The 25,833-nt window shown below is 45.7% G+C and overlaps 1 protein-coding gene across 6 annotated transcripts in view; it reads left to right on the forward strand.

The window, feature by feature from the left end:
• The first annotated feature begins 12,958 nt into the window (after positions 1-12,958).
• The window catches only part of LOC121291372 (pre-B-cell leukemia transcription factor 2-like), an 86,830-nt gene continuing 73,955 nt past the window's right edge, over positions 12,959-25,833 (forward strand). For all 6 annotated transcript variants that reach the window (XM_041212453.1, XM_041212455.1, XM_041212456.1 and 3 more), the window contains exons 1-2: positions 12,959-13,345; positions 13,566-13,639. In XM_041212453.1, the coding sequence (XP_041068387.1) occupies positions 13,125-13,345; positions 13,566-13,639 (295 nt within the window). In that variant the 5' untranslated portion in view covers positions 12,959-13,124. The remainder of the gene's footprint in view (positions 13,346-13,565; positions 13,640-25,833) is intronic.

The following is a 25,833-nucleotide window of genomic DNA, read 5'->3' on the forward strand; positions in this document are numbered from 1 at the left end:
CACTACCAGGGGCTGACACACACAGACACAGACACACACACAGACACACACACAGACACACACACACACACACACACACACACACACACACACACACACACAAACACACATTTTGAGTTGGACAGTGATCAGGAGCAGGAATCCTGCTGTTTTTTGTTATTCCCGCGTTCCTGGCCGGGCAAGCACCGATGTCAGCTCCCAAAATCTGCTCCCAGATTTGGCATCTCCCAGGTGCTTGCCACCCCTTTTTGTAGGGAGATTGAGATTCCGAGTTTTCCACATGGCACAACAATTATCCCCTTGGAATTGTGCAACCAGCAAAGCCGTATCCTTTTTTAAAATGTTTTTCTTTTACTTCAGAGCTTGTCGGAATGATTTATTCCCAGTGCCGGGTTCTGGTGAATTCCCAAATCCTAATGGTTTCCAGCTGCTAATACGTTACAAACACCTGCAGCAGCTTTTAATGAGCTGCAGCTCTGAGCAACATCTCAATGACTAGTTTGGTTAATTTTCTGCTTATTTCAGGAAAAGCTGCTTCCTCAAACTGGTTCAAGGTGAAAAGAGGATTCAACGAGAAACAACCCTCTCTCGCTATTTTGCAGGCCTGTCAAGCAATTTCTGCAAAGACACAATTTTCCCACATATAAGAAAACCCGTGGCACTATTTTGAAGATGTGTAGAGACGTTCTCTCCAGTGCCCTGGCTAATATTTACCCCTCAACCTACATCGCTAGAGGCAGTGGACCTGGTCATTTATCTCACCATTGTTCAAGGAGGTTTGCTGTGAGCAGTAGTGGCTGACCACGTTTTCTTCATTACCACAGTGGCTGCACTTCAAAAGCACTTCATTGGCTGTAAAGCACTTTGGACACCGTGACCTCAGGAAAGAAGCTACAGAAATGCAAGTTCTTTCCTTCTTTCACGTTTCGTTGGCTTCTTCAGCTTCAGATACTCTAAGTGTGTAAGATGCAGAAAGCTCCCTCTACACTGTCCCATCAAACTTTCCCAGGACAGGCACAGCATGGGTTAAAAAAAGAGTAAAACTTCCTCTGCACTGTCCCAACAAACACTCACAAGGGCAGGTACAGCATGGGGTTAGATACAGAGTAAAGTTCCCTTTACACTGTCCCACCAAACACTCCCAAGGGCAGGTACAGCATGGGGTTAGGTACAGAGTAAAGCTCCCTTTACACTGTCCCCATCAAACACTCCCAGGACAGGTACAGCACGGGGTTAGATACAGAGTAAAGCTCCCTCTACACTGTCCCATCAAACACTCCCAGGACAGGTACAGCATAGGTTAGATACAGAGTAAAGCTCCCTCTACACTGTCCCCATCAAACACTCCCAGGGCAGGTACAGCATGGGGTGAGATGCAGAGTAAAGCTCCCTCTACACTGTCCCCATCAAACACTCACAGGGCAGGTACAGCACAGGGTTAGATAGAGAGTAAAGCTCCCTCTACACCATCCCATCAAACACTCCCAGGGCAGGTACAGCAACGTTGGATTGTGATAAAACCGTAATTAGTTTCACTGTTGTCCCGAGATGCTGGTCCGGCCCATGCGCAGGTCCTGTCTCGCGCAGCTCACTTGATCCCTTATTGTTTCTGACATGTCCCAGCAGATCAATTAGTTTGTGATACGATGACAAGGGAGAGGCAGTAACTGCAGCCTTGCCAGCATTATTGAAAACAAACCTATGAATTAGTTAAGCAATAACTGTTGATATAAGTAATGAACATGCGCAACGTGGTCCCTAATTGGCAGTAAGTGCCGCAGTGACCCTTACCTGGGCTTTTGTGTCTGTACGAGTTGAAGCATTGAATGGATTTGGGAGGAGAGGGGATGTGGCCTCACAGAGAGCCTGCCTGATTCCTCCTCCGTGGTTTATATATCATCAGCTCCCAATGAGGAGTGTTTGTGCTCCTCTTTGTCTGACTCCCTGTCCTCAGTTCACCGGATAGCCAGAGCCCACCTACCCATCCTCCCATTACTTCTGGCTTCCCACCTACCACTAACACCCCCCTTCCCACTCACCATTCCCCCTGCCCCCTCACCACCCCGTACCCATCATCCAGCCTCAAGACAAAGAAGATCTATCCTGGAATCACATGCACCTTTTCCTCAACAAGAAATACTAATTGTAATTTTGTGTGTGTGTGTGTGTGTGTGCACGTGTTTATTAAAAGGCACATTAGCTGCCAGTAATTCAGTGTGGGTGGTAGGTGCCAGAACTCTGAGCATATGGCCATCCATGCGCTTGGGTCTCAGGACTGCCCGTCACTCAGACTCTTCTTCTTCTTAAGCAGTTCCTCGAGGTCAAGGATGACTTGCTTCCACACTAAGGATCAGCTCTCAGGTGACTGAGGAGCCCAATGTGCGGCCTACAGTCTCTGTCACCAGGGGGGTAGATGGTGGCAGGGGGAATGGGTGGGTGGGGTGCCCAGGTTGCCAGGCGCTCTTTTCATTGTCAATGCTTGGCTTCAGCTAGCCCTTGGCGATGAGACTCGAGGCGTTCAGCTCCTTCCCGGATGCTTTCCCTCCAGTTCAAACGGTCCAGGGCCAGGAACTCCCAGATGTCAGTGGGGAGCCTCTAACTCTGCTGCTGCTGCCAGATGTGGAACTTGCTACCACATGGACTGGTTCAGGTGATTGAGCAGAGATCCATTTCAAAGGAAGTCAGGTAAACGCACGAGTGAGAAAGGAATAGAAAGGTAGTGGATGGAGTTAGATGAAGAGGAATGCTGGGGGTGGTTTTGGGTGGAGCATAACCAACAGCACACACTTGTTGGGCTGAATGGGCCTCTTCATGCTGTAAATACTAAGGGCCTCCTGGTATCCTGACCAATATTCTTCCTTCAAAGAACACTACAAGAATAGATTAAGTGGCTGTTTGTGGGACACTGCTGTGCACAAATTGGCTGCCATCCATTTGGTGACATTGAAACTGCACCCACAAATGTAATTCTTTGGCTATGAAGCATGATGGGATGTCTTAAGGATATGAATGGTGTTGTACAGGCTTTCATCTTGCAGGATAGGCCTTTATCCTGCACTCTGGGCTTTATCCTTCACCAAAGGCCCTCATCATGCTTTATAGGCCTTCATCCTATACTAAAGGCCTTCATCCTGCACAAAAGGCCTTAATCCTACATCATGGGGCCTCAGTCAGCACCATGGGCCTTTATACTGCACCAAAGGCCTTCATCCTGCATCACCAGCCTTCATCCTGCACAATAGGCCTTCAACCTGTATCACAGACCTTCATCTACATCATGGGGCCTCAGTCCTGCACCAAAGGTCTTCATCTTGCATCATGGGCCTTCATTCTGCATCATAAATCTTGATTCTGTGTTATAGGTCTTCACATCATAGGTAAATACTTTGCCAAATGCCAAAGTTCAAGGTACAACCAAAGCATGCACCTGAGGACCCTATAGATATTTTAGTACCTTAAATCATCGGATTAAGAGGAGGTCACTCAGCTCCTTGAACTCGGCCTGCCATTCAATGAGATGATGGCTGAAGCTCAGAGTTGCTTCAAACGCGTTGTCTCTTCCATTGTGAAAGGAACACACATGCAACACCGATCAGAACCAATCAAGGAGATCATGTGGATCGAGTATTTGCTTGAATGATATCTATGATGCAGCCTGTGCCCCAGTCAAGAGATACCCAGTTGCCTCTTGAATGAGGTAAGGGTGTGTATGATATAGAAAAGATAAACATGGCACCTTTACACGAGGCAGGCAGGTGATTTTCACACCCCGTCTCCCACACCCACCCCCACCCACTGCTGTGAACCAGACTCAGACGTGGTCACCAGATGCGAAAGGTCAGGGTGTTAAGCCATCCCGGATATGCGAGCGATCATTCAGTGATGAATGTGGTAAATCTTTACAATGAGGTTCGGTTGGAGACCGGTAGCCTTGACCCTTCAGCCAGGTTTCTTAATTAAAAACAAACTTTAGTTATGGAATAGCCTGAGCTCTGGGCACCAGGCATTGTGAGAATCTTTTCAAATTCCATGTACAACCACGTGACTGACTGGTGCCTTCGGTGGTTCGGCTGGGAAACCTTGAAATTATAAGCTGCATCAATTGGAGTGGTCCAACCTCCCCTCGTCAGTTGGTGCTTCCATGTTCGAATTTTAAGGCCATGCTTCCTTTTCCTGGACTCCACTGCAGCGGAGATAATTTCTCTCCAATTACTCTATCGAATCCTTCACTCATCTATAAAACCTCCTCTCTTAATCTTCCGCATACCCTTCAGAAGGTGGTGATGGGCCTTCTTCCTCAACCGCTGCACGGCGTGTGCTGAAAGTAATCCTGTAGTGTTGTTAGTTCCAGAATTTTTGACCCAGCGGCGATGAAAAATTATGTTGAAGACATCATGTGACTCGGGAGGGAAACTTGGAAGTGGTGGTGTTCCCACCGACCTGCTGCACTTATCCTTCTAGATGGCGGATGTTGGGGACTTGGGAGGTGTACCCTCAGCCTGGTTACTGCAGGGACTGACACCACCCACCATTATTAGGGGGTAGAAGATCACTGGGGACACCTACCCTTGACTGGTTTGGCAGTGACTCTTGCTGGCTAACGTCTGGACAAGTTAGGGAGGATTGAGTTCTGCTGGCGTGCAACCCAATGGTCCAATGGTCAATCAATATTCATTGTTAAGGCTCCCACAGTGAGTGTGCAGCATAAAGTGGTACCACAGCAACATATATTAAAGTGAGAACTTCAGCAAGTTGTCCCCTAGTAGACTGCTGTTGGATGAGGCCATGGGTTGATGAAGGCAGGCGTAGACGACAAAATTCATTATTCGAGGGAATCTTGAACTAGTGGACATAGTTACAGAATAAGGAGACACTCATTTAAAACTGAGATGCGAAGGAATTTCTTCTCCAAGAGGGTAGTGAATGTTTGGAATTCTCTACCCCAGAGAGCTGTGGAGGCCAGGTCACTGAAAGTAATTAAATAGGAGATAAATAGATTTTTGGAAGTTTGGGGAGTTGAGGGCTATGAGGGGCTGGCATGAAAGAGGTGTTGAGGCTGGGGGCAGATTAGCCTTAATCTTATTGAATGGCGGGGCAGGCTTGAGGGGCCAAATGGTCTACTCCTGCTCCTAATTCTTATATTCTTATGTTCTTATCACCTCCATTGTGCCAGCTCAGCCTTCGGATGACTGAGGAACAGATTATTTGAGGACCAGGATCTCAGGCCCAGGACTGAAGTCATGGTTTTCTGGGCAGCAGCGGTCCCCATATTCATATATGCTTTGGAAACTTGGACAATTTACTGCAGGCACTTTGAAACAATGGAGAAGGCCCACCAATGATGCCTTCAGAACATCCTTTAAATTTGGTGGCAAGAAAGACAGCCCAACAGTAGTGTCCTCGCCCAAGCCAACATGACCAGTGTTAAGGCACTAATCAATCGAAACCGGCTCTGCTGGGTGGGTCATGTTGTTTGTATGTCTGGCACCAGACCCCTGAAGCAACTGCTCTACTGGAACTCTTTTGTGGCAGGAGACTCCCAAAGGAACATGGAAAAGCTTCAGGGGTGTCCTCAAAACATCCCTGAAGAGGTCAAACATTCCTGCCAACTCATGGGAATCCCATGACCAACCAAAATGGAGAAGTTCCACTCGGGCAGGCACCGAACACATCAGGGGACTTCATCAGGAACATGTAGATTCGAAGTTGGGGTGCCTAAGGGAGTGCACAAACCTCCGAACACCCCATCTACCCAACCCTTGAAGCAACGCCCGTCCCACATGTTGGCAGATCCTGCAGTTCACACATTGGACTTATCAGCCATCTCAGAGCCCATCAGACCAGAGTAGAAGCAAGTTATCCTTGATCCCGGGGTCTATCTAAGAAGAAGAAGGATCAGAAAAGGAAGGTGGGTGTGCAATGGACTTGCATTCTCTTGCTTAACCCATCTTGAGATCTGAGTTTGAATCCGCGTGGGACTTTTGAGGTCCCCTTTGGCCGCATAGAAGACATCCAGAAAATATTAGCTGGATCAACCCAATCCAGGCTGCAAGGTTGTAGGTGACTGTGCAAAGATGAAAGCTTCGGGGACACAATTGCCAATTGCATTGATATGGTTAGGATGACGGGGTAGGGAACAGACAGGTTGAAACCTCCAGTTTTGGGTTGCTATTCTGAGGCTGGACCGCTTGTTCAGAGAGCTTTACTCTTTATCTAATCTGTGCTGTACCTGCCCTAGGAGTGTTTGATGGGGACAGTGTAGAGGGAGCATTACTCTGTATCTAACCCCGTGCTGTACCTGTCCTGGGAGTGTTTGATGGGACAGTGTGGAGAGAGCTTTACTCTTTATCTAACCCATGCTGTACCTGCCTTGAGTCAGTTTGATGGGACAGTGTAGAGGGAGCTTTACTCTGTATCTAACCCCATGCTGTACCTGCCTTGAGTCAGTTTGATGGGACAGCGTAGAAGGAGCTTTACTCTGTATCTAACCCATGCTGTACCTGCCTTGAGTCAGTTTGATGGGACAGTGTAGAGGCAGCTTTACTCTGTATCTAACCCCATGCTGTACCAGCCCTGGGAGTTTTTGATGGGGACAGTGTAGAAGGAGCATTACTCTGTATCTAACCCCATGCTGTACCTGCCCTGGGAGTGTTTGATGGGACAGTGTAGAGGGAGCTTTACTCTGTATCTAACCCCTTGCTGTACCTGCCCTGGGAGTGTTTGATGGGACAGTGTAGAGGGAGCTTTACTCTGTATCTAACCCCTTGCTGTACCTGCCCTGGGAGTGTTTGATGGGACAGTGTAGAGGGAGCTTTACTCTGTATCTAACCCATGCTGTACCGCAATGGGAGTTTGGGACGGGAACAGTGTAGAGTGAGGAATGTCTTGTAGCGCAGTGGTAGAGTCCTTACCTCTGGGCCGGATGCTCCAGCCAAGTCCCACTTCAGGATTTGATGGCCATGGAAGGTGTGCTCATATTGTGGCCAATGGTTGTTGTTGACTGTGCAAAGATGAAAGCTTCGGAGCCGCAATTGCCAATCACAATGATATGGTTAGGATGATGGGGTAGGGAACACACAGGTTGAAACTCCAGTTGGGGGCCAATTATTATCAGTCATAAATTCTTCCAATATGCCTGATGGCAGAGGGTAAAAGCAGGTGAGTTTCTTGATCAGCCATATTGCAGAAGACAACAGTAAACCGCTGCAGTACAGGCATAACCATTGACCAATCCAATAGAAATTCATGGTCGCCAACGCCTTCTTAGAATATAGTACCTGAAGTGGGAGGAGCACAAAGGGAGATTTACTCTGTCCCTGACCTGTGCTGTACCACTTCCAAGGATGCTGGATTCAAACATGAAAATAAACATTTTCCCAGCTTGCTTATGACAGTCATGTCTCACTTGATGAAAAGGAACCACCTTAAAAATGTCAAATAATATTGAGTAAATACAATAAATATATAACAGGGTGCAGAACCTTACACTAATGATTTGATGAGATATAATGCTCCGAAGAGAAAATCCATTCAGTTCTGAAGGCATAAAATAATACAACCTGATGCATTTTATTTATGGGTGGATTGATTGTGCCTGGTAAGCCTAACTCCACCTTGGGGATTCGGGGAAGCCTCTGATTGAGGGGAGGAAGTGTTTACATGGTGCTGGGTCACCCTCCATCACACAGGCGCTTCCTCCTGCTTATTAGCTCCCAAACCTTGCACGCTATGTAAAGCTGTCATTTCTTACACTCATCCTGCACAGGCTCAATCGCATGATTCATAAAACAAGCCTCCTCCTCCTCCCATTATCTTAAAGATGTGGGGTAGCCATGGCGATGCCTCAAAATCTAAAGCATTCCCGGGACTGGCGATAATAGTGACAAGGTTTGAGAAAAGAAGGTCAAAGTCCTGGACTGACACTGACACTGGCACTTGTCTCTTTTCTAAATGTCAGAAATAAATAACTTATAAGGTAGAAAAGTGTCTCCCCCCAACTCCACCCCAGTGTAAACCACGGGGATGTACCGTGCTGCAGTGCTCCAGCTTTCACCCCTGCTGTCTGCAATGGCAGATCATCTGCCCTTGTGGTAACCACTGAGAGAGTGGCAATTCACCCCGGTGCCCTTTGGGTGTCAGCTTAGTAGGTAATGTGCCCACCTCTCAGTCAGGAAGCTCTGGGTTCAAAGCCTACGCCAGGGGTTAAGTCAAAAATCAAGGCTGGCACTCCACTGTAGTACTGAGGGGGTGCTGCACCATCAGAGATATCACATTTTAGACGAGACATTCAACCAAGGACCCCCCTTTGCCTGTTTGGGCGGAAGTAAAAGATCCCATGGAACTATTTCAAAGAAGAGTCAGGCAGTTCTCCCTAGGGTCATGTTCAATATTTACCCCTCAATCGACATCACTAAAAATCATTATCTTATTGCTGTTTGTGGGAGCTTGCTGTGTACAAACTGGCTGCCCCATTTCCTGCATTACAACATTAAATACACTTCAAAATGCTTCATCTCCCACCAGGTCAGTCTCAGGCTTCTCTGCTTCTTCCTCGAATGGAGGTCCAACCAGTCCCCATCCCCAGCCATGCTCCTCTGAGTAGCTGAGCTTGTTCTCACCCTGAACCACTTCTCCTTCAACTTCACTCACTTCCACGTTACTGGCATCCGCATGGGTCCTAGCTATGTCTGCCTTTTTGTGGGATATGTGGAACATTCATTATTTCAGTCCTATTCGGGCCCCCTCCTTATCTCTTTTTCTGGCACATTGATGACTAGATTGGTGCCCCTTCTGCTTACACCATGAACTGGAAAACTTCATTGACTTTGTTTCCAATTTCCACCCTTCCCTCATCTTCATCTGGCCCCTCTCTGACTCTTCCCTTCCCTTCCCTGACTTTTCTCTCTCTCCATTTCTGAGGATAGGATATCAACTGATATTCACTGCCACCCATGGACTCCCACAGCTACCTTGACTACACTTCCTCACACCCTGCTTCCTGTATGGACTCCATACCATTCTCCCAGTTTCTCTCCCTCCATCACATCTGTTCTGATGATGCAGCTTTCTACATCAGCACTTCTGATATGTCTTCCTTTTTCTTCAACAGAGGATTCCCATCCAGCATTGTTGACATAGCCCTGGACCATGTCTGATCCATTTCCCACACTTCTGCTCTCACCTCTTCCCCTCCCTCCCAGAACCTCGATAGGGTTTCGCTCATCCTCACCTTTCACTCTCCAGCCTCTGTATTGAATGGACCATCCTCTGCCATTTCTGCCACCTCCAGCTTGATGCCACCACCAAGCACATCTTCCTCCGCCCTCCCCTTTCAGCATTCCGAATGGAACATTCCCTTTGCGACACCCTGGTCCACTCCTCCGTCACCTCCCCCTTTCCCTACTGTACCTTTCTGCTCAAGCGCAGCAGATGAAATACCTGCCCTTTTACCTCCTTCCTTCTCACCATCCAAGGCTTTAAAGACTCCTTCCAGTTGAAACAGTGATTTACTTGTACTTCTTCCATTTTGCTACATTGTATTCACTGCTTATAACCTGGTCACTTCTGCACTGGGGAGACCAAACATATACTGAGTGACCACTTTGCGGAACACCCCTGTTCGGTCTATAAGCATAATGCCAAGCTTCTCGTCCCTTGTCATTTTAATTCTGCATCTTGCTCCCACTGTGACCTCTCTGTCCTTGGCCTGCTACAGTGTTCCAACAAAGCTCAACACAAGCTCGAGGAGCAGCGTCTCATCTTTCAACTCGGCACTCTCCAGCCTTCAGGACTCAATAAATATTGAGTTCAACAATTTTAGTTCATAACCTCTGCCTCCATCTTGTTCCATGTGCTTTTTCATTTGTGTTTTTTTTTTGCTGGCTTGTTTCTTTCTTTATCCCTCATATTGCATTCAAATGGCTGCTATATAGTCCTTCACGTCTAATCTGACAGTTTTGTTTCTTTACTATACCCATTTCCACTGTCTTTGGCATTTGCGCCATGAAATCTTTTGGTATTTAATCTCTCTGTTGCCTTCCACCCTATCACAGACCTTCCCTTTTGTTCTTCCTGCCCCCTCCCCATTGGATTAAAAACTCTTACATTTCTGTCTTTCTCCTATTCTAATGAAAGGTCATCGACCCAAAACATTAACTCTGTTTCTCTCTCCACAGATGCTGCCTGACCTGCTGAGTGTTTCCAACACTTTTGTTTTGAACTTCAAAAGTACTTCATTTGCTATGCAGCACTTTGAGACGTCTGGTCATCATGAAAAGCATGATATAAATGCAGGTCTTTCTTTTCTGAGTCTTAGTCTCCCTAACCAACATAAATAATTTCTTCAGATCCAGCTTATCTGTTCCCCTTACTATCTTGAAAACTTCAATCAAATCACCACTGATTTTTCCAAACTCAAGGGATGGCAACCCTAGTTTGTGTAATTCCCCCAATAATTTAACCCTTGAGTTCAGATATCATTCTAGTAAATCACAGCACTCCAGGTTTGTACATTATCTCTACAATCTCATTGAAAGGAGGAACAGGTGTGAGGGACTAAATGCTGTCACCTGTTTGTATGTTCTCAGATGATGGCGTAGTGGCATTGTCATTGGAATAGTAATCCTGAGATGCAGGGTAATGATCTGGGGACTCAGGTCTGAAGCCCACCATGGTAGATGGCGAAATTTGAATTTTAAAAAAATTTGGAATTAAAAGTCTAATAATGAAAATACCCCATCAGGCTCACTAATGCCCTTTAGGGAAGGAAATCTGCAGTCCTTACCTGGTCTGGCGTATGTGTGCCTTTGGACCCACAGCAATGTGGTTGACTTTTAGCTGCCCTCTGAAATGGCCTAGCAAGCCACTCAGTTGTATCAACTGTTAAAAGTCTAAAATTTGATTTTGGCAGATCTGTACTTCAACTCCATTTACCTGCCATTGTTCCACATCTCTCAATATCTTTACCTAAAGTCTCCCGTTGTACTAACACCCTCCATCTTGAGTAACCTAATGACTCAAATTAAAAATCTTTTTATATGTTTAAACCTTTCCAACTCTATCATCTCTTCTATCATTTCCTCTCGCCCCAGCCCCTGATACACTTACCCATCCCTCCATCAGCCTCAGTGCTTCATCCCGGAGGTCACACCATATTGAGAAACCCTTCCATCTGTCCACCATGGCTCAGTGAGTAGCATTTTTGCTCCTGAATCAGGAATGTTGTGGGTTCAAATATGACTATAGACACTTAACTAAGTTCAATGCAGAGAGGGAGTGCTGACTGTCAGAAGTGCTGATTTTCAGATAAGATACTAAACCGAGGTCCTGTCTGTCCTCTCAAGTGGATGTAAAAATAAAACCCATGATACTATTCTGAAGAAGAACAGGAGGATATTTTCCCTAGTGACTTTCTGATATTTATCCCACAATCAATGTCATTAAGACAGATCATCTGGCCAAAAGCACATTGCTGTTTGTGGGATCCTGCTGTGCACAAATTGGCTGCAATTTCCTGCATTACACTTCAAGAAGTGTTTTATTCACTTTCAGTGCTTTAGGACATTGTGAGATGCATGTTTTTCTTTCACTGAATTCTCCTTTAGGCTTCTCCTATTTTACCTGGTCTCATCACAACGCTGGCTGATCACACTTCCCCATTGCCCCCTGTCAGTCACCCATTTCTCTTGTGTTTAAGCCACTGGCCGCCGCATCTTTCCACCTGGTCTTGGGCCTTCCCCTTCTCCTTGTCCCTGGCAGGCCCATCTCCAACACTCACGTCACCACCTCACTGTCACCGCGATAGATACCATTTCAATCTCTTTTTGACTACTTTTTTCGAAGCTCGCACAATCTTCAGTGACTCCTCCCCCCCGGAGTACTGGTTCCTGATCTTGTCCTTTCTCATCACACCACACATCCATCTCAGTATCCGCACCTGATCAATAGCCACTGGTTGTCCCTTGCTTCTTAATGTTGCCCAAGTTTCTTCACTATAATACAAGGATGGTCTCACAACTGTCTTGTAGGCTCTTCTTTTGAGTTTCAGTGATACTTTTTCATCACACAATACTCCACTGCAACTCTTCCAATTACTCCAACCGGAGCTAATCCGTTGCTTAATTTTCATTTCCACACCCCCATCGTCTGCCATCACTGGCCCCAGTGATGACTCACTTTCTCCAGGATTCACCCAGAATCTTTACACCTTCATTCCCACCCTCTTCTCGAAGTTCAAACTGACAGTCCATAGATTAGGTCTCTGGTCCACTGATCTTCACATCCCTGACTCCCAGTGCTGCCCCCCCACCCACCCCTACCCCTTCTCCAGATCCTCGACCACGTTCTCACCATCTCCACCACATAGCTCAGTGTCATTGGCAATCATCATTGGACCGTGGAAATTCCTGGTCTGATTCGCTCAGTTAGAGTGTCATGGCTGAACACCCCCCTCCATACCATCAACCCGATGAAGCAAGTCCACTTTACAGGTAAAGGTGGAGACAGGCAGAGGATAAAATCAGCAAGAACTTCATGGTAATTGAAAAGAAATGGGCAAGTGTCTCTTTAAGAAACCCATCCCCCCTCTCGTTTTTCTCTCTCTCTCTCTCTCTCCCTTGAACATCTATCTGCATTACAAAGTAAGCGACTGTGGCAGCACTGAGGCACAGTGCTAGTTGACATGGGAGAGTAAAACTGGGAGCTGTAGTACTTTTCCTTCTTGTCTGTGTAGGGGGGGGGGGGGGTGGAAAAAGAGAAAAAAAAACCTTTAATTCTGCAAGACAGTGAGGATCTGAGAGCCGATTTCTACACTGAACTGGAACATTGAGCAGCAAAAAGAAACAAAAAAAGAGGAGGGGGGGAAGTAAATTTCAGTAGATTTGTACACCCTCCCTCTCCTACCAGCACCTCCTTTCCTCTCTCTCTCTCTCTCTTAGGGGAGGAGGAGAGGGGGGGGGGGAGGGAAGGCAAAGAGAGAGAAAGACTCAGACAGAAAACTCGACGTTTTGCCTGGATCGCTGGGATTGTGTGTGTGTGTGTGTCTGTGTGTGTGTCTGTGTGCCGGAAATCTTTAAGCGGAGGCGCTGGACCTGTCTGTCCCCATTTTCTGCCTGGGAGGAGGAAGGATGGAAGATCAGAACCGTCTGCTGCAGGCTCGGGGAGCCGGCGGCGGCGGCGGCGGGGTGGGAATGCCCGGGCACCCGGTGCAAAGCGGCCTCCAGCCCCTCAGTGCCCACATGCACGAAAACGCTACGGATAACGGGGACGGCAGGAAGCAAGACATCGGGGATATCCTTCATCAGATCATGACCATCACTGACCAAAGTCTGGACGAAGCTCAGGCCAAGTTGGTTATTTTTTTTTCTCTTCTCTTGCCCCCCCCCCCTCTTTAATTTACCTCTTTTTGCACAAAATAAAACCAAATTATAAACCTGCATTGTCATTTTGCAAATCCTAATGTGCGGGAGAAAGCTTGAGCAGTTTTTAAGAAATGTGGTTGAAAGTTTGCTCTGTTTTTTTTGTGTTCTGCGTCCCTTTATTGATCATGTGAATTTATTTTCCTGAAGGAAACATGCCTTGAATTGTCACAGGATGAAACCAGCTCTCTTCAGTGTTCTGTGTGAGATTAAAGAAAAGACTGGTGAGTGAATTCAACTCCTGTAAAATGCCTCTGTTAAATAGGAAGAGAAATATGTTAGCCCGCCCCCCCCTCTCTCTCTCTCTCTTACACACACACACACACACACACACAAAAAGGGAAACAATTTTCTGGCCCGCCATCTTGGCCTTAGCTTAGAAAGCTCTTCCCTCTCTCTGTCTCATTCTCTGTGTTAAAGCTGCAATCTTTCTGACTTTTCCTTCTCTACCACCTCAACAACCGCCCACCCCCCTCTCCCCTCTCCCATTTCTCCTCCCTCTCCCTCTCCCTTTCTGCCTCTTGTCAGAATGTCACAGGAAGAAGGGAAGGGGGTAACAATGTAACTCCTGATCACTTTTCACCAAGAGAAACAGGGGGATTGTTTTGTAACCTCTCCACAAGTAATACTGATCAATGCAATTTCCCACATTTTGTCTCTCTCTCTCTGTAGAATTGTAATTTATTTTCTTTCCTTCCCATCCCCTGTCTCCTTTCAGCCCAACACTGTAAAGGTTTTTGGATCAATTTCCTTACTCCATGCAAACATACACTGTGGATTTCAACATTTTCTCCTGGACAAAAATAACAATCTAAATGAGGTGTGTTCAAACCAAACAAGAGGGGCCACTTCAAACGTCAGGAGTACAACCATCACCCTGTCTCCCACCCCCCACTACTCACCAGAATAAAACAGAATAACAGTTCGGTCTGAAGAAAATAAAAGGATTGGCAAACCAGCTTTTTGAATATAAAATAAAAATCGAATTACTGGCTGCATGAACGTTTTGTTAAGGTTGCATTGCACATATTGAGTGTTCCAATGGATAGTGGGATGTGGGGAGGGAGGGAGAGGAGTGAGTGAGTGAGGGAGTGGGGGTGGGGGTGGGGATCAAGTTTGAGCTGGGAAAGAAGAGATTTTTTTTTGAGACCTATCAGCACTGAGTTCATGTTTCAAAAAGCTTTGAGATGGCGGTACCAAGCAAGTTGATCTGAAAGCCATACTTGCATTGAAAGAGAGAGAGAGAGGAAAAAACCTTTCAGCTGCCTTTAGGTACTAACAGGGATTTTGCTGTGTTTAGAATATTTACATTTTAGCACCTGTGCATGATTGACATGTTTAAAATATAGATATACTATAACTGAGGATTTTCAAGTGTTGATTGGATAAGTTTATTTTGTTTTTTTTAAATGCTGTTAGAGTTGGATTCTCTTAATTTGGATTGTTTTGGTGTCTGCACTGTAGGGATTCTATAATGTATTTATTCTAAGTGTGGCAGTGCACAGCTCTCTGGAATACATTTTGTTTATATATATTTCTGAAATACATTTTGGTTTTTATATATTATATCATCATAAGAGTTACATTGTGTATAACAGAGAACTTGCATTGGTATAGCATCTTTCGTACCCTCCGGAAATCCCAAAGATGCTGTACAGTCAGTGAAATACTTGGTTACTGTAATGTAGGAAATGCAGTATCTACCCAATTTGCAAGCTCCCACAAACAACAATGAGATAATCACCACATGCTTTTTCTTTCGATTACATTAGTTGAGGGATAAATATTAACCGGGTTACCAGAAAGAACACCCCTTCCCTTCCTGCAAATAGTGTCATGGAATCTTTTGCACCCATCTAGGAGACTCATCCGAAAGACGGCACCTCCAACAGTGCAGCACTCACTCGGTACTGACCCCCTGACAGTGCAGCGCTCACTGGGTACTGTCCCTACGACAGTGCTGTGCTCCCTCTGTACTGACACCCGACGTTGCCACGTTCCCTCCGCACTGAGCCTCTTGATAGTTCCACACTTCCTCCGCACTGACCTTCTGACGGTGCCGCGCTCCCTCCACACTGAGCCTCTTGACGGTTCTGCACCCCCTTTGTACTGCACTAGAGTATCAGCCCAGATAAATTTGCTCCAATCTCAGGAGTGGGAGTTGAACCCACGATCTTCTGACTGAGGTGAGAGTGTTACCCACTGGGATGTATTCGTATTGAAAACAGTACTGAGGAAGTGCTATACTGTTGGAGTAGCCGCCTTTCAAATGAGGCATTGAACAGAGGCCTCGTTTACCCTCTCATCAACATAAAAGTTCCTAAAGCAATATTCAGAGGAGAGCTGGAAAATTCTCCTTGGTGTCCTGACCAATATTTGTGTCTCAATCAACGTTGCTAAGAAAACAGATTATCTGGTAATTTATCTGTTGGCATTTGTGGGAGCTTGCTGTGCACAAATTGCTTGGCCACACTGTCTACATCACAACAGTGACTACACTTCAAAAAAGCAGAATAACTGGCTGTTCAACACTTTGGCACGTCTTGAGGTGAAAGGCACTGGATAAATGCAAATACATTTCTCGCTCTTGGTGCCGTGTTGAATGAGATTTGTTTTGATGGTGATTTGGTTTAATTATTGCAAAAAGGACATGTCCTTTTAAGATATTCTGAGAAATGGCCGTTCCAGCTTGCAAGAGATTTTTGCGGTGCCCGCCCGGGGCTGGTCCCATTGAGTGGTTGAACGATAAGCACTTGGTCTCAGCCTGGTCGGAGTCCTGGTCTCGGATCTGTTCTGAGTTGGCTGGACAAAGGCAGTCAGGGAGGTAGCAGAAAGTGTGGCACGTGGTCCGAAGAGGTCTTGCATGAGGATCATAGCAAGGGCCAGGAGAATGGAACCGATTGTGGGGTTCTTACTTCAGGTTGCTCTCCAATGACCACCCACATCACCGCCTCCTCAACAATCCCCTGGTCCCCTTCCCCAGCTCAACCACCATTGAATTGAATCCCCTTGTCTACCAACATGCCTTTTTAAAAATTCTTATCCTCGTACTCATGGCCTCATCACTCCCTCATTTCTGTAACCCTGTGTGTGGATATTTGTGTGTTTGTGCCCACTTCCATTACCATGGCATTCTCTTTACTGCGATTGTTTAGGCATCTGAAGTGTACAGATTCTATAATGATGCTTTTATATAAGTGTGGAAACACACAACCCTCTTGCTGCAATTTATTTTTATGTTGTGGCTGTGCCTTCAGCTGCCTGATCCTAAGCTCTGGAATTATCGCTCGCGCTCTCTCTCCCATGTTTCAGAAGGCTGCTTGAAACCTTTTGATCAAGCATTTGGTCACCTATGCTAATATCATCTCCTGTGGCCCGGTGTCAAAATTCTGGCTGATTACATCCCTGCACAGTGCCTTTGGGGCATTTAACTTGCAAATATAGCATCCTTTGAATGTACTTTGTTGTTGGCTCATAAGACTGGCTAGATGGGTGAGGGATAAACTATCACTGGAATGTTGCTGGTGCCCTTAGCTCTCTGCCCTAGGTTGAGTTGGAGGGTGGGGGATGGAGTGGCAGGGATGACTGAATGAGTCATTGTAAACCCTACCGGGACCCCTGAGGTAAAGACATGCAGTTACCTGGATGAATATCCCTTAACTTTGCATCTGTGCATTCCTCGTCACTGACATTATGAAGCCAAGGAAGTTTATGGTGTGTTGGTGTTGTGATATAGCCTCTGCTGCTAACTTTTTCCAAAGTAATTCTAAACCCTGTGAAAAGAGGGAAGGCCGGGATGAGTCACATCTGAGGTTTGACATTTTCCCACTCGCTCATGTCCTAGATGACAATGGCTGACTTGTGCTACAGGGCAAGGAGCTAGCTGTTTGGTGACTATCTGGTGAGTTGCTAAGGCCTTTTCTATTCCTAAGGTTTAAAATAGGACCCAGATTGGTGGTAAAATTTAATAAAATATCAAAAAATGTTGTAAATAAATGAATAATATAACTAAGTAAATATGTAAAACACATTAAGAATGGCAGGACAAGTGATGTGTCAAGGCTGCAGCATGTGGGAGCTCCTGGATAACATTGAGATCCAGGGCAAACACACCTGCAGTAAGTGTTTGCGGCTTGAGGAACTTCGGCTCAGAGTCACTGAGCCGGAGGCTGAACTGCAGACGCTGCCACACATCAGAGAGGGTGAGAGTTTCCTAGATATTTTGTACCAGGAGGCAGTCACACCATTTAGGATTGGGTCTTCTGATTTGGTCAGTGGTCAGGAACAGGAAGGTGTGAGTGCAATTGAGGCTGGTAAGGATAGGAGTGTGAGCCAGAGGGTAGGAGTGTGAGCCTCTACAATTGTCCGATAAGTTTGAGGTTTTCTCAGCTTGTTTGGATGAGTGTGGGGGCTGCAGGGTGGATAAACAAACTGACCATGGTACAGGAAGCCATCCAAGTTGGGGGAGCAAAAACGAATATAGTGATAGTAGGGGACAGTATAGTGAAGGGAATTGATACTGTTCTCTGTAGCAAAGAATGAGAGTCCAGACGGCTGTGTTGCCTGCCTGGTGCCAGGGTTTGGGACATCTGCTCAAGCGGGAGAGGAACTTGCAGTGGGAGGGGGAGGATCTGGTTGTTGTGGTCCATGTAGGCAGCAACGACATAGGCAGAACTAGGAAGGAGGTTCTGCATACAGAGTATGAGGAGCTAGGCATTAAATTAAAAGGCTGAACCTCAAAGGCTATAATCTCTGGATTATTACTTGAGCGTATGCAGATTGGCATAGGGTACATAAAATTAGAGAGATGAATACATGGTTCAAAGACTGGCGAGGGAGAAGTGGGTTCCAGTTTGTGGGGCATTGGCACCAGTACTGGGCAAAGTGGGGGCTGTACCATTGGGACAATCTACACCTGAACCGGGCTGGGACCAGTGTTCTTGTGAACCACATGACTAGGGAAGTAGCGAGAGTTTTAAGCAAAAGAGTGGGGCAAGGGATCAAATGTGGAAAGATGCGGTTTATTAAAGGGCAGAGATGATTATTTGAACAGAAACAATATCCAGGGGTATGGGGAAAAGGCAGGGCACTGGCACTAGGTCATAATGCTCATTTGGAGAGCCAGTGCAGACGCGATGGGCCAAATGGGCTCCCTCTGTGCCATTAAAATTCTGTGATTCTGTGAATTTCTGTGATTCTAAGAATGCACCAAAAATCAAGACCAGATGTCACGAAGATAACAAAAAGAAAAAACTAAACGTTCTGTATCTCGCGTAGCATTCTTAACAAGTTGATAATGCACATTGAAGTAAATTAAATATGATAGCCATTACGGAGACGTGGCTGCAGAATAACAGGGATTGGGTCCTGAATATTGAGAGGTGTATACCCTTCAAGAAGAATAGGAAGCTAGGTCAAAGTGGAGAGGTAGCAGTGTTAATCAAGGATGGCATCTTTGCAATAGTTAGAGATGGCCTTGGTTCAGGAGATCAGGATGTAGAATCGGTTTGGGTGGAGATGAGGAATAGTAGGGGAATGAAGTCATTACTTGGAGTGGTTTACTGGCTCTCTGCCAGTAACCACAATGTAGGGCAAAGTATACAAGAAGAAATATTGGGTGTTTGTGATAAAGGGACGGCAATAATCATCGGTGACTTTAATCTACATATAAACTGGGAAAATCAGATTGGCAGTAGTAGCCTGGATGAGGAGTTCATAGAATGTTTTCGAGAGAGTTTCTTAGAGCAGCACGTCTGGAAGCAACCAAAGAGTAGGTTATAATAGATTTGGTATTGTGTAATGTGACAGGATTAATTAGTGACCTCCAGGTAACGCACCCCTAGGTAGCTTTAACCACGACAAGGTTGAATTTTACATCCAATATGGAAGGGGAAAGAGTGGGTTAGTATTTTAACCATAAATAAGGGCAGCTATTTGGGCATGAAAGCTGAGCTAGCTGAAGTGAACTGGGATATTAGGCTAGGGGGTAGATCAATAGAGTAACAGTGGCAGACATTTAAGGAGATTTTTCAGAATACACAGAATAAGTATGTTCCTACTATAAAGAAAATTTCTGAAGGGAGGATCCACCGCCAGTGGTTAACTGAACAAGTTAGGGAAAGCTTATAACTGTGCAAAGATGAGTGGCAGGTCAGATGATTGGAATATAAAGAATGGCAGAGAATGGCAAAAAGGTTAACCGGGTGAAAGAAATTAGAGTATGAGAGGAAGCTAGCTAGAAATGTAAAAATGGATAGCATGAGTTTCTTCAGGTATTTAACAGGAAAAGAGTAGGTAAAGTGAGTGTTGGTCCTCTAGAGAGTGAGAATGAGGAGTTATTAGTAGATAATAAGGAAATGCCAGATGAAGTGGACAAATATTTTGTTTCTGTCTTCACTATAGAGGATACAAAAAACATTCCAGTAATAGCTGTAAATCAGGAGATGGAAGGGAGATGGGAACTTTGTGAAATGACAATCACAAGGGAAGCGGTGCTGAGCAAACTGGAGCTGCAGCCCGGATGAGCTTCATCCTAGAATCTTAAAAGAAGTGGCTAATGAGGTAGTAGATGGTTTGCTGTTAATTTTCCAAAATTTCCTAGATTCCTGAAACGTTCCTTAGGGCTGGAAAGTAGCAAATATAACCTCTTTATTCAAGAAGGGAGGGAGGCAGAAAACAGGAAACTATAGGCCAGTTAGCAGGCCATCTGTCCTGAGAAGGTGTTAGAGTCAAACATTAAAGAAGTTATAGCTGGACACTTAGAGAAACACAAGGTAATCAGCATGATTTTGTGAAAGGGAAATAATGTTTACCAATTTATTGGAGTTATTTGAAGGAGTTAAATGCGCTGTAGATTAAGGGGAGCCTGTAGAAGTACTGCACTTGGATCCCCAGAAAGTATTTGATAAGGTGCCACATCAAAGGTTATTGCAGAAAATTGTGTGCGAGTCCAGAACTCGAGGGCACTGTTTTAAATTAGGGGCGGCATTTATAGGACAGAGATGAGAATTTTTTCCCCTGGGGGTTGTGTGACTTTGGAACTCTGTGCCTCAGAAGGTGGTGGAGGTGGGGTCACTGAATATTGTTAAGACAGGGGTAGATAGATTCTTTTGTTCACCAAGGGAATGAAAGATTATTGGGGTTAGGTGGGAATGTAGCACTCGAAATGCAAGCAGATCACGATGATCTTATTGAATGGCAGAACAGGCTTGAGGGGCTGAATGGCCTACTTCTCTTCCTATTTTGTATGTTCGTATGTGCTATTGATGTAATATATGCTCCATTAGTTTAATCATGACAGTGTGTGCATGCGTGCGTGCATGTGTGTGTCTTGTCACATTTGGGCGTGCCATAGTGCTATGGCAGCCAGGAATCTGTCACTGCGATTGGTGGTTTAGACCTGGGCCACACTCAGTGAGCTTAATCCTGTCTTACTGTCTCGCGAAGCAGTTGCTGTCAGCCGTTGACATGATGTAATTGATCTTGAGAAAAGTTAACGTCAGAACAGGACCCAATCAATTGATCTGCAGTGCCCTCCATCAGAAATATGTGTGGCACAGCACTGGGCATTTGTGATTGGTGGCAAGACACCATGTTTGGAGGCAGTGCTGACTGGCCCTGGTCTGGATCGGCTATTTTCTGACTCTCAGTTGGGATCACTGGTCGTGTCAGAAACCTGTGTAAAAGTTCAATTCCTTCTGGCTGAACTTTGAGGAGCCGAAAAATTCATTTCCAACCCGTCTGGAAAAGTTTTAACTGAACCACGCTGGAGCGGGTATGAGACCATTTCAATTCCATGTGAATTCAGTCCATGTCAGGGGCACACCCACCCTACTACCCCAAGGGTAAGGGAGCTGAGTCAACTGGTACATACATTTTAGCACTGTTTTGCTTTTATTCTTAAGATATCCCCTGTATTTCCTTGTGCGTATAATGTCACTACTGGGATTGGTTACTCTGAGTGTACAATGTACACTGGATGTGCAGTTGCTGTGTGTGTGTGTGTGCGCGCGCGTGTATGTGTGCTGAAATTCGACTTTGAGGTGATTGTGCATTCAGTCAGCCCTTTATTTAAATCTTCAGCTTGTGCTTTGAAATGGTAAGAATCGACAGTCTCCTTAGGTTGAATATAATTGCCAAAAACAGCACAGTGATGCAGTGTTAAGATTGGGATTGAGTTTGAGCCTGGCTCACTTGCTGTGTATATAAGTGAGGGTTGTTGCCACGTGGATGATTCATGATTTACAATGTGTTCTGATCGATGCCTCCATACCCACCAGCCTGGCATCAGGTGGCTGAAGCCTGGTGAAGGTGGTGCTCACGTGACCTTATACAGTAACACAAGGTAATCTCGGCAGCTTTTGACTTTTGTCTATGGTGCCGAGAGTCTGGGCTCAGTGGCTAACACTCCTACCTCTTGAGTCTCGAGAATGTGGACTCGTGTCCCGCTCTAGAGAGGTTCGAACGCACAATATAGGCCACATCTCCCAGGACAGCATTGAAGGAGTTGCTGCGCTGTTGGAGGTGCGGCTTTTCTGATGCTCTATGTGTCCTCACGGATGGGCATCAGAGGTGCTATAGCACTGTTTGGAAGAAGAGCAGGGAAGATCCCACCCTCCCCAACCCCCTACCCCCGCCCCTCCACACAGTATCCTGGTCAATATTTAACCCTGAATTGATATCACTAACATTATCTGATCATTACCACATTGCTGTTTGTGGGAGCTTGCTGTGCGCAAATTGGCTATCCCTATTTCCTACATTACAACAATGACTACACTGTGTGTTTCGTTGCAAGGTGCTTTGGGACATCCTGCTGATACTTAACTGATATATCATGTATTGTATATGCTGGCTCACTGAGGGTGAAGTGTTGCGGCTGATAGATCCTCGAGGATTTGGCTGCTCCACTGTACTGCGTTCACTACCCTCCATAATAAGGACGCGGATGAATTGTTAGCTTAAATAGAAAGAAGTGGCTCAAATCTTGCAATCAGCAGTAAGAAGGAGCACTGCTGGTGACCTGAGCACCCCGTTGGTAGGGAGGGGAGGAGTATGAAACCAGCCAGGACTCCCACTCAGAATCACTGCTGGGTGACCTCGGATGAAAACTGACGGTCTGATTGTTGAAGGGGGATTAGGAAGGCAGGCGACAGGTAAGAATGGATGGATTGTGATAGCCTTCCAAGGTGGGAGGACTTTCCAACCTTTGTTTCTTGGTCCCCAGTTGAGTGAGTTAATGCGGACAGTGGTGGAATCGTACCTCAGTAAGAGTTTCCGTCGTTTTGGGGGAGGGGAGGGATGTATTGGAGAATGAAGTAGCCCTTTATGATAATTTCCAGCCAGATTCTCGTTGAGTGCCTTGGAGAGTATGTGATGTGCTGGCACCCAGTGCCTCAAGGTATATTATGTGCTGGCACCCGGTGCCTTGCATTAGAAGCAGTGCAGTGAAGGTTCATTTGACTGATTCCTGGAATGAAGGGATTTTCTTTTGAGGAGAGGCTTTTGCCTATGGTGCCGAGAGTCTGGGCTCAGTGAGTGGCATTCCTGCCTTTTGATGTGGACTCGTGTCCCGCTCTAGAGAGATTCAAACGCACAATATAGGCCACATCTCCCAGTGCAGTACTGAAGGTGCTGCTGCACTGTTGGAGGTGCGGCTTTTCTGATGAGTCACTGTTAAAAGATTGTGAGGTTATCGTATTGAAACGTATAAGATCCTGAGGGGAGTTGACGGGGTGGATGCTAGGAGGATGTTTCCCCTTGTGGGAGAGGTTTAACTAGGGGACGCAGTTTAAAAATAAAGGGTCTCCTATCTATACAGCGATCGGGGTAAATTTTTTTCTCCAAGGGTCATTCGCCTGTGGAATTCTCTCGCCCAGAGAGTGGTGTAAGCCGGGTCATTGAATATTTTTAAGTCTGAGTACATAGACTCCCTCATCAGTCAAGAATCTAAGGTAGTCAGGAAAGCAGAGGCCACGATCAGATCAGCCATGATCTTATCAAATGGTGAGGAGAGCTTGGCGGGGGGGGGGGGGGGGGGGGGGGGCAATGGCCTACTCCTGCTCCTAATTCTTATGTTTGTACGCATGCTTGTATGTCCTGTTTTCAAGCTGGGTATAACATTTCTGGAGGACTCCTTAACTCCCGTGACTGTCAACCCCTTGGATTTTGAAACTTGAGCTGAGTGCTTCTGAAGCCAAGGGAGGCCCGCCTGTGATGATCAGTTGACCCCTCAGCGTATCCGTGGTAACCCCATGCTAACTTGGGCGTGGAGGTCTTCAGCAAAAGGGAGAAATTATATGCAGTTGGATCCTGGTAAACACGGGCTCTGCCAAGAAATCCTGCTCCTCTATTTGGGATTGTGCCTGCAGCTTTAGTTCTATAAACGACCGAGAGTAAAAATAGCCACTTTGTAAACCTGTCTCCTGCAGTGGTTTAAATGTTTGCTCAACAGCAAATGGTGGCTTTTTGTTCTGCCCTGTAAGGTCCTCTCGCTGGCCCGGTTCTGTTTTCAGGGTGTGTGGGTAGTGGGAGGAGGCAATTCTCCACTGAGGGAATTTGGCCTGAACTCGAGTAACATGGAACGTCTGGTGATATCCTTGTGAATCTAAACTTCAGAAACAGGCAGCTGGTTTCTGTTCGGGTTTATGTTCTGCATGAACCTCCTCTGACTCCTCTCCACCTCACTTCTCAACATATCCCTCTATTCCTTTCTCCCTCGTGTGTATGTTGCTTCCCCTTAAATGCATCTGTGCTGTTCACCTCAACTACTTCATGTGGTCGTGAACATCCATTCTCTGGGTGAAGAAATCTCCTGCATTCTCAAGTGGATTTATTGGTGACTGTCTTATATTTATAGCTTCTACTTTTGATCCCTCACAAGCAGAAACATTGTTTCTATGTCTACCATCTCAAACCCTTTCATAATTTTAAAGCCCTCTCTTCGGTCACCCCCTCACTCATCTCTTTACTAACAGAAAGAGCTTCGGCCTGCTCAGTGTAGGTGATTTTACCTCTTTCTTAGATTCGGAGACTGAGAATTGCATTCGACACAATCTCACATTAATTTTACATCTTTATTGAGAATCTAAGCAAAAAAAAAAATGACTTGATTTAACCTTTAAGATCCTGAGGGGCCTTGACAGGGTGGATGTGGAGAGGACGTTTCCTCTTGTAGGAGAATCTAGAACTTGGGGTCACTGTTTCAAAATAAGGGGCTGCCCATTTAGGACAGAGATGAGGAAAAAAGTTTTCTCTGAGAGTTGAGAGACTTTGGAATTCTCGCCCTCCAAAAGGTGGCTGAGGCAGAGTCTTTGAATATCTTTGAGGCAGAGGTAGATAGATTCTTCATTTTAAAAAAAATGATACAGTTGCCCCTCAGGTGGTCAATCTGAGATGATTGTAGGTCGCTTAGGAGTGATCTTTAACCGAGATCTTCCTGCTTGGTTCACCGGGACTCCGCTGATACATACCACCTGCCTTTCTTGAGTAATCCTGTGTGGGACTTTTTCAGGGATTTATATAGAGAATACAATTTGTGAAAGAGCTCATGTGTAATCCTCTTCTGAATTGGCAAGTTGGGTGCATGATCAGCTGTTGGTTGGTTAGCATGTTCCCAAGTTGTCTTTGATTTTAAGGACTACCCATTTATATAAGGACTTCTTCCAGTCCCACTGTGATTAACTGCCCAGATTCAATCATCCTCCACTGATTTCAGTCAGTTTGCTGTGAGTTTTTAATTCAGTTTTTTTTTAAAAAATTATCCTTTCATGGGACATTGGTGCCACTGACAAAATCAGCATTTGTTGCCCAGCACAAATTGTCCTTTATTGAGTAGCTTGCTAGGCCATTTCAGAGAGCAGTTAAGAGTGAGCCATATTGCACTGGGCCTGGAGTCACATGTAGGACGGGCTAGGTAAGGACAGTAGATTTCCTTCCCTAAAGGACGTTAATGAACCAGATCGGTTTTTACAGCAATCGATAATAGTTTTACCATCACTGAGGCTAGCTTTCAATTCCAGATTTTATTAATTGAATTTAAATTCTGGTGGGATTTGAATCCCTGACCATTAGTCTGGGCCTCTAGATTACTAGTCTAGTAACATTACCACTACGCTGCTGTCTCCCCAAACTTTTCTATTCAATTCTGCAGTATCACTGCAATTAACAAGTATTGATGTAATTAGCTGGTATTGCACCCATCCAGCTTCCACTTGACAAACACTGCTCTGAACCATAGCTAGTCCGTTAACCCTTTCCTTATCTTAATCTTTCCTGGTAGTCATAAATATCATTCTTATGAATCTTTTACTGCTGCTGACAATGCCTCTATATCCTTTTTATAATATTGAGACCAAAACAGTATACAGTCCTTCAAGTATGGTCAAACCAAAGTTCAGTGCAACTTTAAAATAACCCC

The sequence above is a fragment of the Carcharodon carcharias genome, chromosome 19 (assembly GCF_017639515.1).
Source record: "Carcharodon carcharias isolate sCarCar2 chromosome 19, sCarCar2.pri, whole genome shotgun sequence".
In the NCBI taxonomy this organism is placed as follows: Eukaryota; Metazoa; Chordata; class Chondrichthyes; order Lamniformes; family Lamnidae; genus Carcharodon; species Carcharodon carcharias.